The sequence below is a fragment of the Protopterus annectens genome, chromosome 2.part2, assembly GCF_019279795.1.
Source record: "Protopterus annectens isolate FY-2018-M chromosome 2.part2, PAN1.0, whole genome shotgun sequence".
Classification (NCBI taxonomy): domain Eukaryota; kingdom Metazoa; phylum Chordata; order Ceratodontiformes; family Protopteridae; genus Protopterus; species Protopterus annectens.
The window spans coordinates 590,625,669-590,645,159 of NC_056730.1; the positions used below are offsets into that span (position 1 = coordinate 590,625,669).

A 19,491-nucleotide genomic window follows, 5' to 3' on the forward strand; every position below is an offset into this window, starting at 1 on the left:
CTCATCAGTGAATGAAGTAGTCATGTATCCTTTTCGGCTATTATATAAAAAGGCTCCATATGATTAACAAAGTTGTCTAAAGGTACAGGACATGGGCCAGCTATGTGCATTATAAACAGTGGGTGCTAGAACAAGGCTCATCTGTCTACCTTAGAAACCCTGGGTACTGCATGCACATGTTCTTAGTACCTACAGCATTATTTTTATTCATTTATTTAACATTTGGTTTACCAGGATAGTGTGACTGGACAACTGCTGTCCCTTTTCAGCGGAGTCCTAGGGAGAAAAGCTCCATACAGTACATCATTTTTAGATACAAAGTGAAAATATTTGGTTACATAGTGAGAAAAAAGTCAATAACAACAGAGAAACATGCTTTACATAGTAGATACAATATGTACAATATAATCAATGAGCAAGTTTAGAGCACAGTATTGCAAGGCTTTTACCAAGTAGTATTATGAACAATATGTACAGTGGTCATTGGAAGAGAACAATAACAGTGAACACCAGAGGCATAAGGGAATAAAGTCTTGCATTGGAGTGAGGCTTCGGGGCATAACAGTTACAAAGACAGTTAGTGTAAAGGTATAATCTAAGGAGGTTTTTGAAAGTGGAAGTACAGTTTTGTAATCTAAGGTCAGGAGGCAGAGTGTTCCAAGTTTTAGTGACTTCATTAGGGAAAAGAGATTTGCCAAAGCTGTTTTTAGATGAGATTGTATTGATCACAGCTTTATTACTGGATCATACGTGTCTATTTGAGCTGTAGAAGTTTAGAAGACCAGTCAGGGCAGGGTTTTTCTCAGGATAGTATAGTATTTGGTGGGCTAGGTTGAGTTGCTGGTAGCACAGTAAATTAGGAAATTCGAGCCAGTGTAATGAATATAGGAATTGGCAGCGGTGGCAGTGTGATTTGGCATCGGTTGTGAACCTGGTGATTTTGTTGTAGCAAATGGAAAGTTTGTTTAGGTCAGTTTTATTTAGGTTTGTTAGAAATGGGGATGCATAAAGTAATGTGGATAGGAGACGGATTCTGACTATATCAGTTCTAGACTTGGAGGTAAGGTACCTTTTATAGCAATAGAGGGTCCCTAGTTTTTTATGGACTTTGGAGATAGTTATAGAGATATGTTTGTTCTATCTTAGCTGTGGTTCAGTTGTAAGTCCTAGTAGTTTGGACTCTGAAACTGGGGTGATGAGGGTCTTGTTGGCAGTAGGTGGGGTCATTGGTCTTTGTTTGGTGGAACAACATAAGTTGTGTTTTCTTGGGGTTTAATATCAATTGTGTCTTACTTAGCCAGTTTTCTATTTCTGTAAAGGATTCTTGGGCTTTTTGCTGGAGAAGTTGGATGCTAGGAGCAGAGCAGATCAGGGTTGTGTCATCTGCATATTGAACTATGTCAGCTTTAGTGGTTGCTAAGTGGAGTTGGTTTATAAATATGTTAAAAAGAAGGGGGTCTAGAATAGAGCCTTGTGGGACACCTAGTGTGACGGGAAGTGGGGAGATAGGGAGTTGAGTTATTTGACAGACTGTTGGTGGATTTCTAGGTAACTTTTGAACCAGAGTAGGGTGGGGTTGTTAATGTTGAGGTCAGAGAGGCAGGTTAGAAGTTTGTTGTTAGAAACTGTATTGAATGCTTTGGATAAGTTTAAAAAGGTAGCAGATACTAGGTTGGCTTAGTTCCTGAGTGAGTTAATAGTGTTGGTGAAGTTGTTTAGGGTGGTGGTGGTACTGTGGGATGTGCAAAATTGATGTTGAGATTTGAAAAGTAGATTACTGGAGAGAAGGTGGGTAAGCAGTTGATGGTGGACACACTTTCTAAGATCTTTGATAGGGGGGAGAGGATTGCAATTGTCGGTAGTCAGAGAGATCAGTAGAGGAGCCACCCTTGTGAAAGGAGAATTATGAATGAGGTCTTCCGCAAGGAAGGGACAATATTTTTAGTAATGGATCTATTTATTAGTAGTGAAATGGGGTGAGCTATAGCTTTGGATGCTAGTTGAAGGTATTCGCCAGGAAGATTGTCAGCGGCGAGGGTGGTTGGTTTGAGTTTAGTTAAGTATTTTTGGATAACAGATGTTGGAACTGGCCTGATAGAGAAGGGGGTAGTGTTGTTTTGGGCCTTAGGGGCTTGTAGTAAGTTGGTAGTGCTTGTATTGTTTATGAGTTTAAGAATGGCCTTTGATACCATTCCCCACTAAGGAATCATAGGAAAACACACTAAGCTAGGCATCAACCCCTATATCACTAAGTGTGTTGCAAACTGGCTCACAGGTAGAACCCACAGTGTGAAAGTAGCTGACTCCAAGTCAGACTGCCAACCAGTCACAAGTGGAGTCCCACAGGGTTTGGTCCTGGGTCCTCTCCTGTTTGGTATCTACTTCTCTGAAGTCCATGCCAACACGAAGGGACTCTAGCTGACAAAGTTTGCAGATGATTGCAAGTTGGGAGCTATTATTAACTCCCCGAGTGATGCTGACATCCTACAGAAAGGCCTCACTGAGACCAACTACTGGTGTTAGAACCATGGCCTTAAGCTCAATGCCAAAAAATGTGTCGTCATCCCCTTTGGGAAAAACCCAGTTTACATGAATTACCACATCGATGGTAGTCCACTGAATACATAAGGCGTTATAAGAGATCTGGGAACACAGCTTGACAGCAACCTCTCTTTTGACCACCACATTGCCACTGTGGTCAGAAAGTCCTTCTGTGCGGCACATCTCACTACAAAGGGTTTTGCATCCAGGAAGAAAGAGGCCATTATCTCCTTCTACTCTTCCCTCATTAGGCCAATCATTGAGTACAATGACCCAATTGGCATGGACCTCACTAGACACCTGCAACAACTGGAGAGGCCACAAAAGTACATCACAAAGAGGATCCTAGGCCTTAAACATTTGTCCTATATGGACAGACTAAAAAAATATTCTTTGTCTCATATCGCCTACTTACAGGCGATCTCTGCTTGATTTACAAAGCCATGTCTGACCCAGCTCTGTTAGAAATGCTACATCTAAAGAAATCCCAATCCCTCCGCACCACATGCTCCAGAGACCTCAACCTCATTACCACAATCAACAGAACATGCTGGAGGGACAGGTTCATAACCCAGAGACTGCCCATGTTACGGAACAGACTTCCCATATATGTCAAGCAGAGCACCTCACTGGCTTTCTTCAAGAGAAATCTTGATGAGTGGATGGGAAATAGAAAATTCACCCCGGGGATCACTCCAATGGCATACTTGACAGATGCACTGGGAACTAAGGTTGGGTGGCACAATGCCAGGGTAATCCTATGGGCTAGGCTTGTAAAGGCTCCAAGGCCTTTAGCCTAGTACACACCTATGAACCTATGAACCTAGAATGGAAGAGGTAAAGTGTTCATTGAAGTTAGTGGCTATGTCTAAGTTTGTGCCCTCTATATTGGGGAGGGGTGTGGTGGTTCTTCCGGGCTGGAGGATGTTGTTCACTGCAGCACAACATTTTTGAGGATTGGAGTTGTGTTTTCCTTGTAAGGAAATGTAATGATTTTGCTTGTCAATCTTGATTTTTTTTGCCTTATTTTGAAGTTCAAGAAAGATTTGCCTAGTTGTGGGTGTCTTGTTTTGTTCCCAGATTTTCCAGGCTTTATCCCTGTCTATGAGTAAGGCTCTTGTGTTTTTTTTGTACCCAGGGGCTGGGTTACTGCGTATCCTAATTGTTTTAGTTAGGGCTAAGTGGTCAAGGATGTTTAAAAATGCGGAGTTAAAGTATTCAACTGCCTTGTCAAGTGGGAGGCTTTTAATGGGAGACCAGTTACAGGAGAATTTAAGGCTTCTAAGAAGTGAGCTGTTGGGAAGTTTTTGCGGGGGGGGGGGGTTGTAGTATGGAAGGGTAGTGATTGGATTTTAGTTTGTGTCTAAGGATAAATGTGGGTTGTGGTCACAGGATCAGGTGGTCTGTGCAGTTTTGATGGGAGATACATGGGCAGTAGCATACACCACCACTCTACTAACATGCTGTCACTCACCCTCGCCCTGTATGCTAAGCTGTGCAAGCACTAATGTCTAGGTTGTACAAGCAAGCCTAACTGATGCACCACAGAATACTATTCCTCTACCTAGCAGTAAACAAATCACTGCATAGGTAGTCTCCTCCATGAAGCAGTTGTGCAAGCTACCATTTTGTATGCACACTGAACAGGCTATACTCTTGGGTAGATTAGTATAATGTATGTTGGACTGCATGTTTTGAACAGCACACTTCTGGAAAAGTGAGCTTACTTATTCAAACTGTGTATCTGGTGCAGAGTACTGTTGGGAAGGAATGGGAGATGATGACTCTAGGCCTTTTGAGATATAGAACTGGGGAACAACAAGACTGTGTATATTTAGCAGGATGTCTCGTAAACTGTGCTTAGGAAAATAATCCACTATACTACTGTGCACACACTGTACCAGTGGGAGAAATATACTGCAAAGTGAACAGTGACACTGTTAAGAAGATGGAGAAATTTAAAGCAATGTGCTATTATGCAACATACTTTTGGGGAGGAGGCCATAAGGCATAATGCGCCTCAGTGCATATTATAGCTGTTACTTTATAGAATGGCCATCACAGATGGCCTTACCATGCAGTAATGGCTGCCACTTGCTAAAAAAGAAGACATAGACTGGCCAGCCTCTACTACATATTGTAGCCACCACTTATAATGAGGGCATGTAGTGAAGACCACCAGAGCAAATGTTTATATCACGCATGGTGCACAGGGCAGAATGGCCTATGGTGAAACTACACCTTTTTTGCTACACTTTACTTTTTTAAGATATATCAGGTTATATTTTGGCATTCATATGTTTCTTGATCTCTATTTTTGGTGGCTATTTTCAATGTACATTTAATTTTCAGTTTTATTTGGAAAACAGTATATGTTAATACCACCTGGTACACATAAATATATATATTTTTTGGTCAATTTTATGCTGGAATACCTTGCAGAAATGAACAACATTATGGATTTAAAAGGCATTTTACAAGGGTTATCGGCAGATAAAGACAATCTGGAAGCCTTTGGCCTTAATTCATCTGGTCCCAGTGGTCCTAATATTAATAAGGGAGATGCCAAATATTGTTGTGGCATATTGTTTCAAAAAATAACCAGAAATATGAAAACGTTAAGAGCCAATATCTGGCATTTGAAGCTATTCAAGGCATATAAATTGAAAAACACTACACCCCGGGGGTTAAGGATTCACATTCAACCCCTAGTGGGTTTGATCGATTCAACTTTACAAAGATTGGGCAGACACCCAACATCAAGCTTCTATGCTATTTGTTAATACTTTGATCTCTTATTATGAGCGTATAATTGAATCACATATTGTTGAGATTCACAATAATTGTCTTGAGGCTCAAATTTTTGAGTCGGAGGATTTTTACAATAACCATTTAACAAATTTGGCTAAATATTTATCAGTACTGGAACAGCAACTAATTAAAAAGAAAACATATAAATGGCTGATTACGAAAAGGGGAAACCATTTGTCACTCAGAAAAGTGTTAGATTTTTTGATTCCAACAATAAAACTAGCAACAGGAGGAAAAGACCTAGGTCTATCCTAAGAAAAAATACCCAAACTACAAGTGGCACTTCAGAAGATGATACATCTTCGGCCACAGATTATGACTGCCCTTCCAACCAGGTGTCCCCAATGGCTAAAAGAAAACTATCAGACCCTTTAGACCTAGGACATGCAGAGGTGGTAGAAAACACAAAAACAGGCACACACAGTCTACAACTGTTACTACAGAAAATTGTGAGTCAGTAAATAATTTGCACAATATATCTTCATTTGAATTGTCATCTGTCCATAATAAATTGCTGAACAAGGGTTTAAATTTTGTACCAACTTCATTTGTCCATGAACACATATTGGTCAATGAAATAAATGATTTTTGTAGATTGATTAACCTCAAAATATTCTTTTCAGATTGTGACAGCTCTCAAAGATCCACTGGGTTCAAATTTGGCAAATCCGATTTTCAACCTCCAATGGACAAGCATGTAGCCATATTCAAGGAATGTGTCATCAAAGATCTACATTTTTCTTTAGGCTACCAACCTATTAGACACAATTTAACCTTGGAGGAACTACAAGCGCTACAGGAACTTTGTTAGTTCCAATCATGACATAGTGATTACACCAGCTGACAAGGGAGGAGGCATTGTAATCATGGATTGGTCCATGTACCAAAAGGAAGCCCAAAAACAATTGTATGATGCCCGATTTTATATAAAGATGGTCCTTGATCCAACACCTAACTTCAAAACACACATTGATTCTTTTTTGGATTTAGCCACACAGGAGGGTGTTATTGACAAACAGACATGTAAACAACTTAAAGTGTCTGAACCTATTGCTCAATACCTATACTTGCTTCCTAAAACCCATAAACATCCTACACATCCCCCCGGTAGGCCAATTGTTTCTGGTAGAGGTTCTCTTACAGAACCTTTATCGGCCTTTCTTACATATTACCTAAAGCCATTATTGCCCTTGGTGAGATCGAGGTTACAAGATACCACTGAATTTTTGAACATTGTTCAGGACACACAACTGAAATCAGATTGGTGGCTATGTACATTGGACGTCTCTTCCCTTTATACCAGCATCCCACATGATGCAGGTATATCAGCAATTACATACTGGTTAGACAGATCCCAATTATACACTATGGGGTTTAACAATTTTCTAATCAGATTGACACAATATGTGTTAACTAAGAACATCTTCTATTTTGAAGGACAAGCCTATTGGCAAGTTAGAGGCACTGCTATGGGAGCATCCTTTGCTCCCATATACGCAGATTTGTTTATGGAATTCTTTGAACAATTCATATATGATTCTTACCACAATTCCTATATGGAACAACTGGATATCTGGAGAAGATACTTAGATGATTGTTGGATGGTGTGGCAGAGTGATAGCATATGAGTACATGATTTTGTAAAATATTTGAATAACAACCCATGGGCTATTCAGTTTACTTTAAATATACAATATCAAGAAATTGTCTTTTTGGATGTGATAGTCTCTCGACAGGCTGACCATACATTGGCGACCCGTGTACATAGGAAATTTCCACAATACAATACACTTTTACATGCATCCAGTTATCATCCCCGCCACATCATTAACAACATCCCTAAATCTCAATTCTTATGTATGAAATGTATATGTTCGTCTCAAGAATCCCATCTAGCATGTGAACAGGACCTGTCCAACAGGCTCATAAGCAGAGGGTATCAGAAACATCGTATTACCCAAACTATTAATCAGATCAAAGATGTGCCCAAATCTACACTATTACAATACAAACATTCACATGATGAACCTAAAGCAACAACATCTCAACCCATCAGGTTTGTCACTACATTTGGTAGCAATACACCCTTGTTTAGGGGCATTATCAATAATCATTCGGATATTCTGAGGGCTCATGAACATTTGAATGAGATATTACCTGACAGATGTGCTTTTTCATACTGTAGGGGTAGAACCATTCAGTCTCACTTTACACATTACAAAAGATACAAGCCACCCATATCTATTCAGACAACTCTATTTGGTGATCCTTTGGTAGGATGCTTTCCATGTGGTCATTGTAGTGCTTGCAGATACATTTTCAAGACCAAAGAATTTTCTAGTGGCAATACCTCTAAGGTATACCAGATAAGAATTTTTGGTAACTGTAGCACGGATTGGGTGATTTATCTGGCCACTTGTACATGTTCCTCCTTTTATGTAGGCCAGACATCTAGACCACTGAGACACAGGATAAGTGAACATCTCAGCGCCATTAGAAATCATAAAATTTCTAATGCTTTATATAAACACACCATGACTCACCAAACTGCACAATTTAAATTTACTATTATTGACAAAATTGATATGCATAGAAACCTTAAAGCAGGCTGGCATGACAGATTAAATAATATGGAATCCTCATGGATCACCAGGTTAGGAGCTTTATTCAAACCTGGCTTAAATGAAATAGAATAGTTTTTGTCAGCTTATGATTTCATGCATTTGTATATTAGTCAAAACTGACTGTATTCTCTTTAGATAAAGACAAGTTTATAGTCTACATCATTTGATTTTCAAACAGGTGTATACATGTTTTTTGGTGTATATACACCTTTAAATGATGGGATATAAAAGCATTTACCAGGATGTGCTGTTAATACTATTTTTTCTTTTGCACTGAAGAAGGCTAAAAATATAGTCGAAACCGGTTTGCAATATATGGAATGCAATCTGCCACTAATAAAGAACATTTAGGCACTTTTCTCCTTTGTGCTGGTTCGTTTTTGGGTTATTCGTGACTTTTGGTTTGAACCGTACACTAGGTCCACCTTGCGTGTATTTTGGTTTGGTATGGTTTAACCATACCACATAGTCACAATCCCATGCAATGCAAAGTTAGATTCTTGATTATTTTCACATTTATTGTGGAGTACAGTAATTCATCCTATTATGATTTCCCAAACCAGGCTTTCCAACTCAGTAAAAAACACTGATACAGAAATATGCTGCTTGCCTGAGTTGCTGGCAGTTCTAGTTTGGATATAACATAGGCTGCCAAAGGTTGAATCTATATTGGATGGAGTGGACCAAGTGCTGATTACTGGGCTGCCACTCTTAATACAATATCATTTCAAGCGACAAACCCTGGTCTTCTCTTAGTCGATTATGACAGCTACATCACAAGACCCAACAAATGAAAGAAAAACATTTTAGACTGGATACGTACAAAACATCCTCAAAACCTCAAAACAACATGATTTGGAACTTTACCCAGTTACATTACTGATTATGATGCAACCTGTGCAATACAGAAGAAGAAAAAGTCTACATCTGTCCCATGACAATAGTGCTAAGAAGCCTACCATTACACAAGATGAAGAGAGTAACAGATGTATTGCAAAGTATAAATTGGAATTGCCTTTGCAAAGTCATGAACACCTCCATTTCAGTGCCATTACAATTACTGGACAAGTATGCACCTTAATGTAAAAAAACATTTGAAATAATTTAGTTCCATGGTTAGACAAAACCTGTCAATAACAATCAAAAAAGTGAAACAAAGTCTAGGAAGAAAATAAAATCAGTTCAACAACCCCACTACAAAAATAAAGAGAAGTTCCAACCAATGTCACAGAGTCCTAAGAAGTGCAAGGCAAAACCACAATAACAACCTTCTGTCAATCAGTCTAACAAACCCTAAAGGCTTCTGGAATTCTAATGATAAAACGTGGGATGACAACCCTCTGGACCAGCAAGCACATCTTGAAACAGCAAACTTATTTAGTTATTACTTTAATTTTATAGTTAGCAAGTGCCAAAACATCACCTCAACAAGCAGAGTAAACCCACAAACAGCATTAACCAACAAGATATTTAACTTATAACCTGTTTCCACATTTTATACAAAAATACTAAGAAAATTAAAAGATCACAGATCAGCATCCTTTGACTCACTCCCACCATTGTATAAAAAGAAAACTGGATCTCTCTTCACTTACCCTTTAACAGTAATCATCACTAATTCTGATAACATCCCTCACTGTCTTCTGAAGCCTCTCCCTTCCATAATTCCCACACCATTTCTAGACTGTCCTCCTCCTGAGTAGTTGACTCTGGATCCCAAAACCAGTGACTTTGCTGCAATGTCTTTCCATCTTGTGTCCTGGATATAGAGGATGCCCAGCCTCCTTCTTACGATCATGTCATCCACTTCCAATCTCCATCCTGTTATTGAACCTATACTGAGTGTGACAATCCTTAGTTCATGTTTGACAGGTTGACTGGTTTTATGTCAGCTTTCATTCAACTTAGTTATCCCAGGTAACCCAAGCTGGGTAATTAGACACTAGATAACCAGTAGCTTATTGACCCATTAGCTTAATGCTTCTAAGCTAAACTTCAGGTTTATGAAACCTTCCTTAATTAAAAGCATCTCCTTCTTTAGCATACTTCTCAGCTGATTATTGGACAAATAAAGAATGCTAACTATATTACAAAACTTTCTGAAGTTTAAGAGTCTTGAACATAATACACATGTCAACTTTCAGGGTAGCTTGTAACTACACTGCCTCATTAAATGACCTACTTAGTATCACACAGTAGGCAACTGAAGACTGTGAGAATCAAACCCAGGACTACACAATAAAAATTGTTAGCTGTTCATAACATTTACATTTTGCATTGACTGCTAGTAGTAGGTCAAGTTATATATTTTTTTAAAACAATATTTTTCCATCATAAACATTTTCCAAGTTTGCTGTATTAAATGCAAGTGGAGGTATTTTTGTAAAGTCTGTTCTGCACGCATGTATTTTTTGGAAAAAGAAAAAATCCACTGACACATGACAAAGTTGATAACAGCTATTACATAAAAAATAGTTATCATGTTTCTAAAAATATTCACTTAGAAAATAATGCACTGTCTTTAAAACAACAAAGGATCTCAGTAAGCAATAAATACATTCCCCTGAGAATCAGCTTTAAGTACGCAGTCCATTTATTTTTTCACTTCCAAAAAGTATAAATAACTAGTGAATGCAGAAATCAGGAAAGTTGGCCTAAAACAATAGGCTATCTCATACCATTCAGGTTGCTCTCTTTTGCAACTTTTTGCTGCATGTCTTCCTATCACTATAACTGTGATACAAATGAAGATATTAAAATACAATTTGTATTTTGACAGAAGGCATAAAACCTGTAATTAATAAATGAAATCCACTTTCAGGCAAACCTTATACAAGTGGAACACATTACCAGTATTATAAAAAATGTAGAATATTCCAGAATACACTGTGGGTTCTCATAGCAGTCCACTTTTTTCTTGACGTATTACACATTTAAGTTGACTTGTTCATTAAAACATGTATTTTTAATTAACAAAAAAAAAAAACACCAATTCACAAAACTGGAAACTAAGTAAAAGAAAAAAACGTGAAAATAGGACCAGCAGAAGACCACTGACACTGCTGTTTGTAGTTTAACACTTTCTTTCGTTTAATACCAATGAACTTCTTCAGAACAAACAAACACTGCTCAATCCACTTCTTAAATACAAATTAGTTAATTGGTAGTCCAATCATATTAAGTCATCAATAAAGTACTCAAACAAACAGACAAATCTTAAAACAATATATGTATATCTGTTTCTATACATTTTTTTACACATTTAAAATGTGATTTTTACATAAATATAATGAATATAAAAATCCCATATCGTTTATATATACAAAATTAATAATATAATTTGTCATTTAAAAGACATTTCACGTTTAACATACCATTTACTCCTGGAAATTTATCAGCCCCTAAAAAAAACTTGCCACTTTAATTCTTTAATTTCAAGAGCATTGTTGAAATTACTAACATAGGGAACTGCATCAATGAAATCCAAGACAAAAAATGAAAATTTTTAAAAATCTACACATTCCATAGCATGCTTTGCTAAAGCATTATTAACATCCTTGTTTTTAATAGCTAAATGATGTTCATAAATTCTTTTATATAATGCTCTAATCGTTTTCCCAACATAAAAATTAAAGCAAGTGGAACATGTAGCTAAATAGACTATTCCACAACATTTACAATTAAACCTAGATTTACTAGTGACCATTTTTTGATTATGAGGGAAAAATATATTCTTTGAAGAATCTATGAATTTACATTGCTTGCAATTATAACAAGGATAAGTCCCCAATGGCCCTCTTGTTGTTCTTTGTTCACTAATCTCTAAAATGGACTTCACACTGATTACCTTTTTATAAATAAAATTGGGATGGTCACCAATAACCCTGACCAAATCAGTGTTACCCAAAATCACTTTCCAATTGTTTGAAATAGCTTGTTTGATTCTGAGAGAATCTACACTAATGGGAACAGGAAAGGCACAGTCCATCTTTTTATTACTGTCATCATTCTTTTTAGGAAAAAACCCGCTAGTCAAAATGGGTGGAAGTTTGTCCTTCCTGGCCAGCAGAATCTCTTCAACAATGCTCTTTAACTTATCATGAGGATACCCTCTCTGAACAAACATGAGACTTAATTTGTTAATTTCTCTAATAAAATTCTCATCTTCAGAAATGATCCGACTGAGACATATAACTTGCCCCCTGACTAGATTTAACTTCATAAAGCCAGGATGTCCACTATCAAAATGGAGGAAATTGTTTGTGTACGTCTGCTTTCTGTTTACCGTACTGGTGAACTTCTTCTTACTGACATCCATAGTGATGCCTAAATCCAGGAAGCGCACACCCGTGCCTACTTCACTCATCACAAACTTAAGTCCCATTTCATGTTTATTCATTTCCTCCAAAAACAAGTTAAATCTCCTATATAAAAAGACAAACTTGAATCTTTCTAACTTGGTCAAGAATGACAACTCCCACTAACTTAATACTAGGCTGGCAAAAGATGGTGCAACCTTCGCCCCCATGACCACCCCACATGTTTGACAATAAATCTTATTGCCAAACAAAAAGAAATTATTTCTTAGAACTAAATCTAGTAACAAACAAATGGACTGAACCATGACATCATCATAAGTAGTATGTTTCACCAAAAAATTATGAACGGCTTCAACTCCCATTTTTTGATCTATTGAAGTATATGAAGAAACTACATCCACTGTTACTAATACAGTTTCTGTGCCTTTAAAATTGTATTCATGTAACAAACTCAAAAATTGCCATGAATCTTTCAAAAAGAAGGGAGTATTGTTAACCAAAGGATTCAATAAATAGTCTAAATATTGAGAGAGAGTGACTGTTTTACTTTTCTTTGCAGAAACAATGGGTCTGAATGGTGGGTTGGTAGAATTCTTATGAATTTTTGGAATTCCAAACAACAAACCTAACACAGGCTCTTCAATATATAAAAATTCATAAGTGGCTAGGTTTATATAACTTTTGTTTAATAACTCCAGTAACTGGCTATCAATGTTCAGAAAATACTTTCTGACCATATCTTTACTAACCAGTTGGTAATTCCTTTTATCATCCAACAATTCAAAAATACACGATTGATAATCTGTTGTCTTCATGATAACTAGACCATTCCCCTTATCAGCTTTCATAAAACGATACTGTTTGTTTTGTCTTAAAGTAAGTAAACTGTTAATCTCTCTTTTGTCCCAATGTGTTTTTGCTGCTTTAATCCTTTGATTGTTGCCTTTAGTATTAATACTCTGGTTATTACAAATGTCTCTGAGATCTTTCTCACATAATTCATTAAATACATTCAACGTAGCTACTAATTTTGGATTAATGTTACTGGGTTTTTTTACAACAGCTTGAACTCCTTTGTTTAATTCCATCAAAAGCATAACTAAAATGTAACTTCCTGACATATAATTTCAAATCCAAAATAGTGTCAGTCAGTGGTGCTTTGACTGGGGGAACAAAAGAAAAACTCTTTTCTAACGTATTACGTTGACTGTCATTAAGTACCAAATCACTTAAATTGTAGATTTTACAAAGGGGAATTATTTCTTCCAATATTTCCCCTTCTTCTTTGTATTGCCCATGTTTCCCTTCCCTTTCCCCTTCTCCACATTGCTGTTTACCTCTAGTGGTTTTGAGGAAAAAGACTTCTTGGGACCTTGGGTAATATTTCTATCAGTACTCGTACCCTCACCTGCCTCATTATCCTTGTTACCATGGGCAACATCTGTACTATTGGAATCACTACTATTTGATTCACTGTTATGTACAAATGACTTCTGTTCATTATTTTTATTTATAACACCTTTTTTAGTGTTCAATAAAAAGGCTGTATTGTTGGCATAAGCTATAGAATCTCTCGCTAGTTTGTTTCGTTTCCTGTTAATCAAACTAGCTATATGCCTCTGTATTTTCGGCTCAGTGCTATCATACAAAGCCTTATATGAACAAAAATTATTGTCATTCATAATACAATTATTAATTCCTTTAATTTCTGATTTTAAAAAATTCTATCTGATTTTGATTATGTTTAACTAACAATTTCAAAGCTTCTATCCCAGCATTGTTATAAACATTCACTAAATCAGAAAAAATAGGATCCGTATACCTGATGCCATTTGGAAAACAGTAACACCTCAAACCAAATGGTACCTGTTTCCTTTCAATACAAGTTTGCAGATAAAAGTTATCAAATTTCAAATACCTTAATTTAAATAACTTTTTCTCTAACAAATAAATGTTAGACTTACAGTTTGAAGTGCTCTCATTAACTTTTTCATTCCCAACAAATGTTATATCTTTGTTGTTGGTATTGGCAAAACAGGCAAATGGATTTTGTAGGTTCCTACTTAAAAAAGAACCTCCATAATCACACACTTCTGCTGCTATCACAGTCGCATCGCTACCGGAACTCTCACTAGAAGCTTTCCGGGTGCTTGCATTTGGTTTAAAACCATTAACTGCAGACTGCGAAGCAACCAAAACACCATTTAATTTGTCCAAAATAAATTGAGCTTTAACAATAGTTTCAGTCAAACAACTTGTGACTGAACCAACATCTTCCATAATGCTGTAAGTGCTGACATTCAAATTAATGTCTGTTTCTTGTGACGAAGAAACCGCTGAATCCAAAGATGAAACAAGTCCTCCATTCCCAGTGTAGTCAGCCATTGCAAGTCCAGGTGTTTAATAAAGACTAATAAACAAAAAAAAGCCACCAATTCATGAAATTGGAAACTAAGTAAAAGAAAAACCCTGAAAATAGGACCAACAGAAGACCACTGACACTGCTGTTTGTAATTTAACACTTTCTTTCATTTAATACCAACGAACTTCTTCAGAACAAACAAACACTGCTCAATCCACTTCTTAAATACAAATTAGTTAATTGGTAGTCCAATCATATTAAGTCATCAATAAAATACTCAAACAAACAGACAAATCTTAAAACAATATATGTGTATCTGTTTCTATACATTTTTATACACATTTAAAATGTGATTTTAGGGGCTGATAAATTTCCAGGACTAAATGGTATGTTAAATGTGAAATGTCTTTTAAATGACAAATTATATTATTAATTTTGTATATATAAACAATATGGGATTTTTATATTCATTATATTTATGTAAAAATCACATTTTAAGTGTGTATAAAAATGTATAGAAACAGATACACATATATTGTTTTAAGATTCGTCTGTTTGAGTATTTTATTGATGACTTAATATGATTGGACTACCAATTAACTAATTTGTATTTAAAAAGTGGATTGAGCAGTGTTTGTTTGTTCTGAAGAAGTTCGTTGGTATTAAATGAAAGAAAGTGTTAAACTACAAACAGCAGTGTCAGTGGTCTTCTGTTGGTCCTATTTTCACATTTTTTCTTTTACTTATGTATTTTTAATTATTGCTTACTGCTATATCCTTTGATAACATTAATACCAGAGTACTAATAAAATAACAATACAATCCATTTTATCTGGCCTTTCCATTATTTTTTTTTTACTTTTTAATTTATTGACTGAATTGTAAAATAGCTAAAAATGATAAAGCAATCATTCCAAATATACGTATGCATGTATGTTGCAAACCGTGTTTATTTATAATACTAGGCTTTCTCTCATTTCCTTCCACTAAATCCTATCCACCGTTTCCATCCCCAAGCTTAACAGAGTTGCATGTGTTCTTCTTAGGATGCAAAAGAAAAATAAACAGAAAGTAAATAAAGTGCTCTCTTTTATATTTACAATATAGCTGATTATGACACTAATACTCTGTGTTTTGTGCATTGCTTGAAATTCCATACAGTTCCCTCAATCCATGTTTCTTTAAGAGCACACTTTGGTTTCTGTACTAAGGACTTTGAGGTCAGTAAATCAAACACGTGATGAGGTGTGGCTCTGACAAAGTGCCACACACCCTGTCATTAACAGTACTATCTCCATTTGTTACGCAAGCAATAACGCCCTCCAAGGTGTGTATTATTGTGGAAATAATGCATGCCTAGGAGTGTTCTGAGGCCCCAATGCAACAGGTGAAAGGCCTCTACAGCCCTGAAAGAGCATTCTTTCCACAATAACACACTCCATGGAGTGCATTATTGTGCTAAAAGAATGGCTGTTGGTTAAATTGTTTTATATATATATATTTTTTTAATTGCTATATATATATATATATATATATATATATATATATATATATATATATATATGGGTCTACTACAGTAAACTGACAGTACACAACACCAACACCCACAACACTGACACCACAAGAACAAAACTGCAAAAACACGAAAGTTCACATGCCCGACAAACCACAATCCTGACAGTTAACAAAACAAAAAGTTTGCTGTTCCACACAACACACATACAACACAAGCACACCAACAACCTAAAAACCTACACTACACCTTACACACAACTATCTGTGCACTAACCTTAACCCAAACCCTGACCCTAAGGTCCATCACTATCGCACACTTACCTTACCCGCACCCTAACCCTAACTCAATCCGCCCCTAACCCTCAAGTCCCTCACTATTGCACACTTACCTTACTCGCACCCTAACCCTAACTCACTTAATCCACCCCTAACCCTCAAGTCCCTCACTATTGCACACATACCTTACTCGCACCCTAACCCTAACTCACTTAATCTGCCCCTAACCCTCAAGTCCCTCACTATCGCACACTTACCTTACCCGCACCCTAACCCTAAGTCCCTCACTATCGCACACTTACCTTACACGCACCCTAACCCTAAATCCCTCACTATCGTACATGCACCCTAACCCTAAATCCCTCACTATCATACACACACCTTACATGCACCCTAACCCTAAATCCCTCACTATCGCACACTTACCTAGTCGCACTCACAAGTTTCCCATGTCGGTGTTTTCGCTGTCGGGATTCCGAGTTGTCTGTTATCTGCTCCGTCGGTCTTCTGGCGTTGGTGATGTCATTGTCGATCTTCCGAGCTTTAACGCAGGGGACCCATATATATATATATATATATATATATATATATATATATATACATACACACACACACATTTTTTTTTTATGTAAAATGGTTCCCCACCTAATGTTTCAAACTTGATGTAGTATATGTCATTACTGTTGGATGAAGTATTTTATATCAAATGTAAGTACTAAATGTCTACAAACACACATATACACACACAGAAACAGACAGATACAGTAACATATACAAAGAAACGTGTTCAAAATCATAGAGAGACAGAAAGACAAAAATCACACAAACAAATACATAGAAACAAACATAAACACTCATACGCTGCACTTAATATCAGGTTTTCTGAGTAAACACAGCCTCATAAATGAATGAATACAAATGAATGCAAGGTATATCAAATCTTTTTCCACTCCCCCTCCCCCAGAAAAAAAAATTGCAGGGCATAGCAATGCTCTGACCCCCCCCCCCATTTACTGTTCCTGATTTTGCTACTTAGTTTCCTAGATAACTCAATATGAGTTAGTCAATTAAATTTTGTCAATAAGGCCCGAGCCTTAATCTCATTACAACAAAAAAAAAGTTCATAATGGTTAATGGGGCTGCATGTTGTAATCAGAGATCTTTCTATCCATCCATCCAGCTCTCTCTCTCTCTCTTACACACACACAATCAGATTCATACATGCACAAAGACAGAAACATAAACACACACACAGACACACACACACACACACACACACACACACACACACACACACACACACACACACACACACACACACACACACACACACACACATGCTTTTCTTTCTTTTTTCTTACTTTTTATTTAAACTATATGCTCGTTAAACAACAACGTGCTGTTTAGCAAGCGTAAAATAATGGCAGACATTAGCTTTTTTTAGAGTCCAAGCTTCACAGCAACTTAATATGTTGTTGTGAAGCCGTGGGCTTGTTTTTCAGCCAGTATTATGTGTATATTAACACCCTGCTTGAAAACGTTTGTTGTCCAATCAGGATGCTGATGTACAGGTCGCCCGTTCAAAGCATGGCTTTGATCTACATTCTGCTATTCGGATTTCATGAGTAGCAGTACTGATTGCATTTGAGCTATAATCCAAATATTTTCCATAAACTCCTTCAACTTCTTTCACTTCATTAGAAGTTCTATATATCTGTAGCACAGCCACAAATTAGTGTTGGCAAGAGGGTAGAAGTTCATTGCACTCAGAAAATAGTATGTGTGGGTCAATGAACAGAGGGAACGTAATATGGCATTTTAACATTTATTTTTCTTTTTTACTTTTCAGGTTAAGGTGTGGTTTCAAAATAGAAGAATTAAATGGAGGAAACAAAGCCTAGAGCAGAAGAAAGCAAAGCTGGCCATACTTGGACCAGTACAACAACTGCCCAATACCTCAGTTCAAATTGAGGATAATGAAACAGATGAGGCAACACTGGACATTGAAATATAACTTACTATAAATCCATTCTGCAAGTACTCTGATAGTGTTTTTCATACTGTTAATAACCACTGTTAATTAAGGTAAAATATTAATAACTAGTGTAAGAGTTCTAAATATATTCTTTTGAAAAAGTATCATAATAAATAAAATTGGTTTTCAAGAATATATTGTTGACACATGAAAATGAATATTGCTGTGGTACCAATTAACAAATACTCCAGTATGAAAGAAAATCATCACATCAAAGGTTCTAAAGATGAACGGTGCAAGATCAAAAGAGATCTGGCAAAGTTGCTGATTGAAAGAAAAAAATGATTTCAGTTATCACCAGATAAACAGCTTATAAGCCAAGGTGTACTTTAAGGAACATTCTGCTGTTGAACAAATTTGCAAAATACCAAGGAAGTGACTAAGAAAAAAGTGTGCACATCGGTTGTGATGTCATCTGAAAATCAGCATTAAGGAACAGTGAAATAGACTCTCAATGCAAATGCTCATCTGTTTACTCAATAGACAAATATATTGCCAACAGGTCATATTGTATTTTTTCTAATTTCAGTGGAATACAGCACGTTAAACTGTCACTCCCAGACAGAGTTCTGAATATGTCAAAATAGGACATGCACCTTTTTACATCTAGGTATGTTTCTGTGATTGTATGAGCTATATAAACTATGTAAAATATTTTCAACACTCATTTCAGTGCCTTTTTTCTGCAACTAAACCAACAAGAGCAGCAACTTTCCTGTTCTTCAGGATTATAGACTCCAGCTTATTTTCCTAATTGGTTTCCAACTGTTGCCAACTGCAGATTAAATTACTTTCAAATAAAAACTAGAGAATACTCATTTAGATGCAGATATGTGTAAAATTCATTGTATATAACAGAACTATTCTGTTACAAGTGAGCTGTTTCCAAAATATTTCTACCTTTTAGACATGGCCAGTCAGACAATCTCTACAGAAATATGAAATCAAACACTGTACCACAAAGTTTACATGCATGATTATTTTAGCCTAGAAGGGGCACTAAACTCA

General features: G+C 36.5%; 1 protein-coding gene across 1 annotated transcript in view; it reads left to right on the plus strand.

Annotated features, from left to right (window-relative positions):
• Window positions 1-18,462, plus strand: part of LOC122796038 (homeobox protein not2-like) — a 94,945-nt gene extending 76,483 nt beyond the window's left edge. Inside the window, exon 3 of the mRNA XM_044064508.1 lies at window positions 18,298-18,462. Within this exon, the coding sequence (XP_043920443.1) occupies window positions 18,298-18,462 (165 nt within the window). The remainder of the gene's footprint in view (window positions 1-18,297) is intronic.
• The last annotated feature ends 1,029 nt before the right edge of the window (window positions 18,463-19,491 follow it).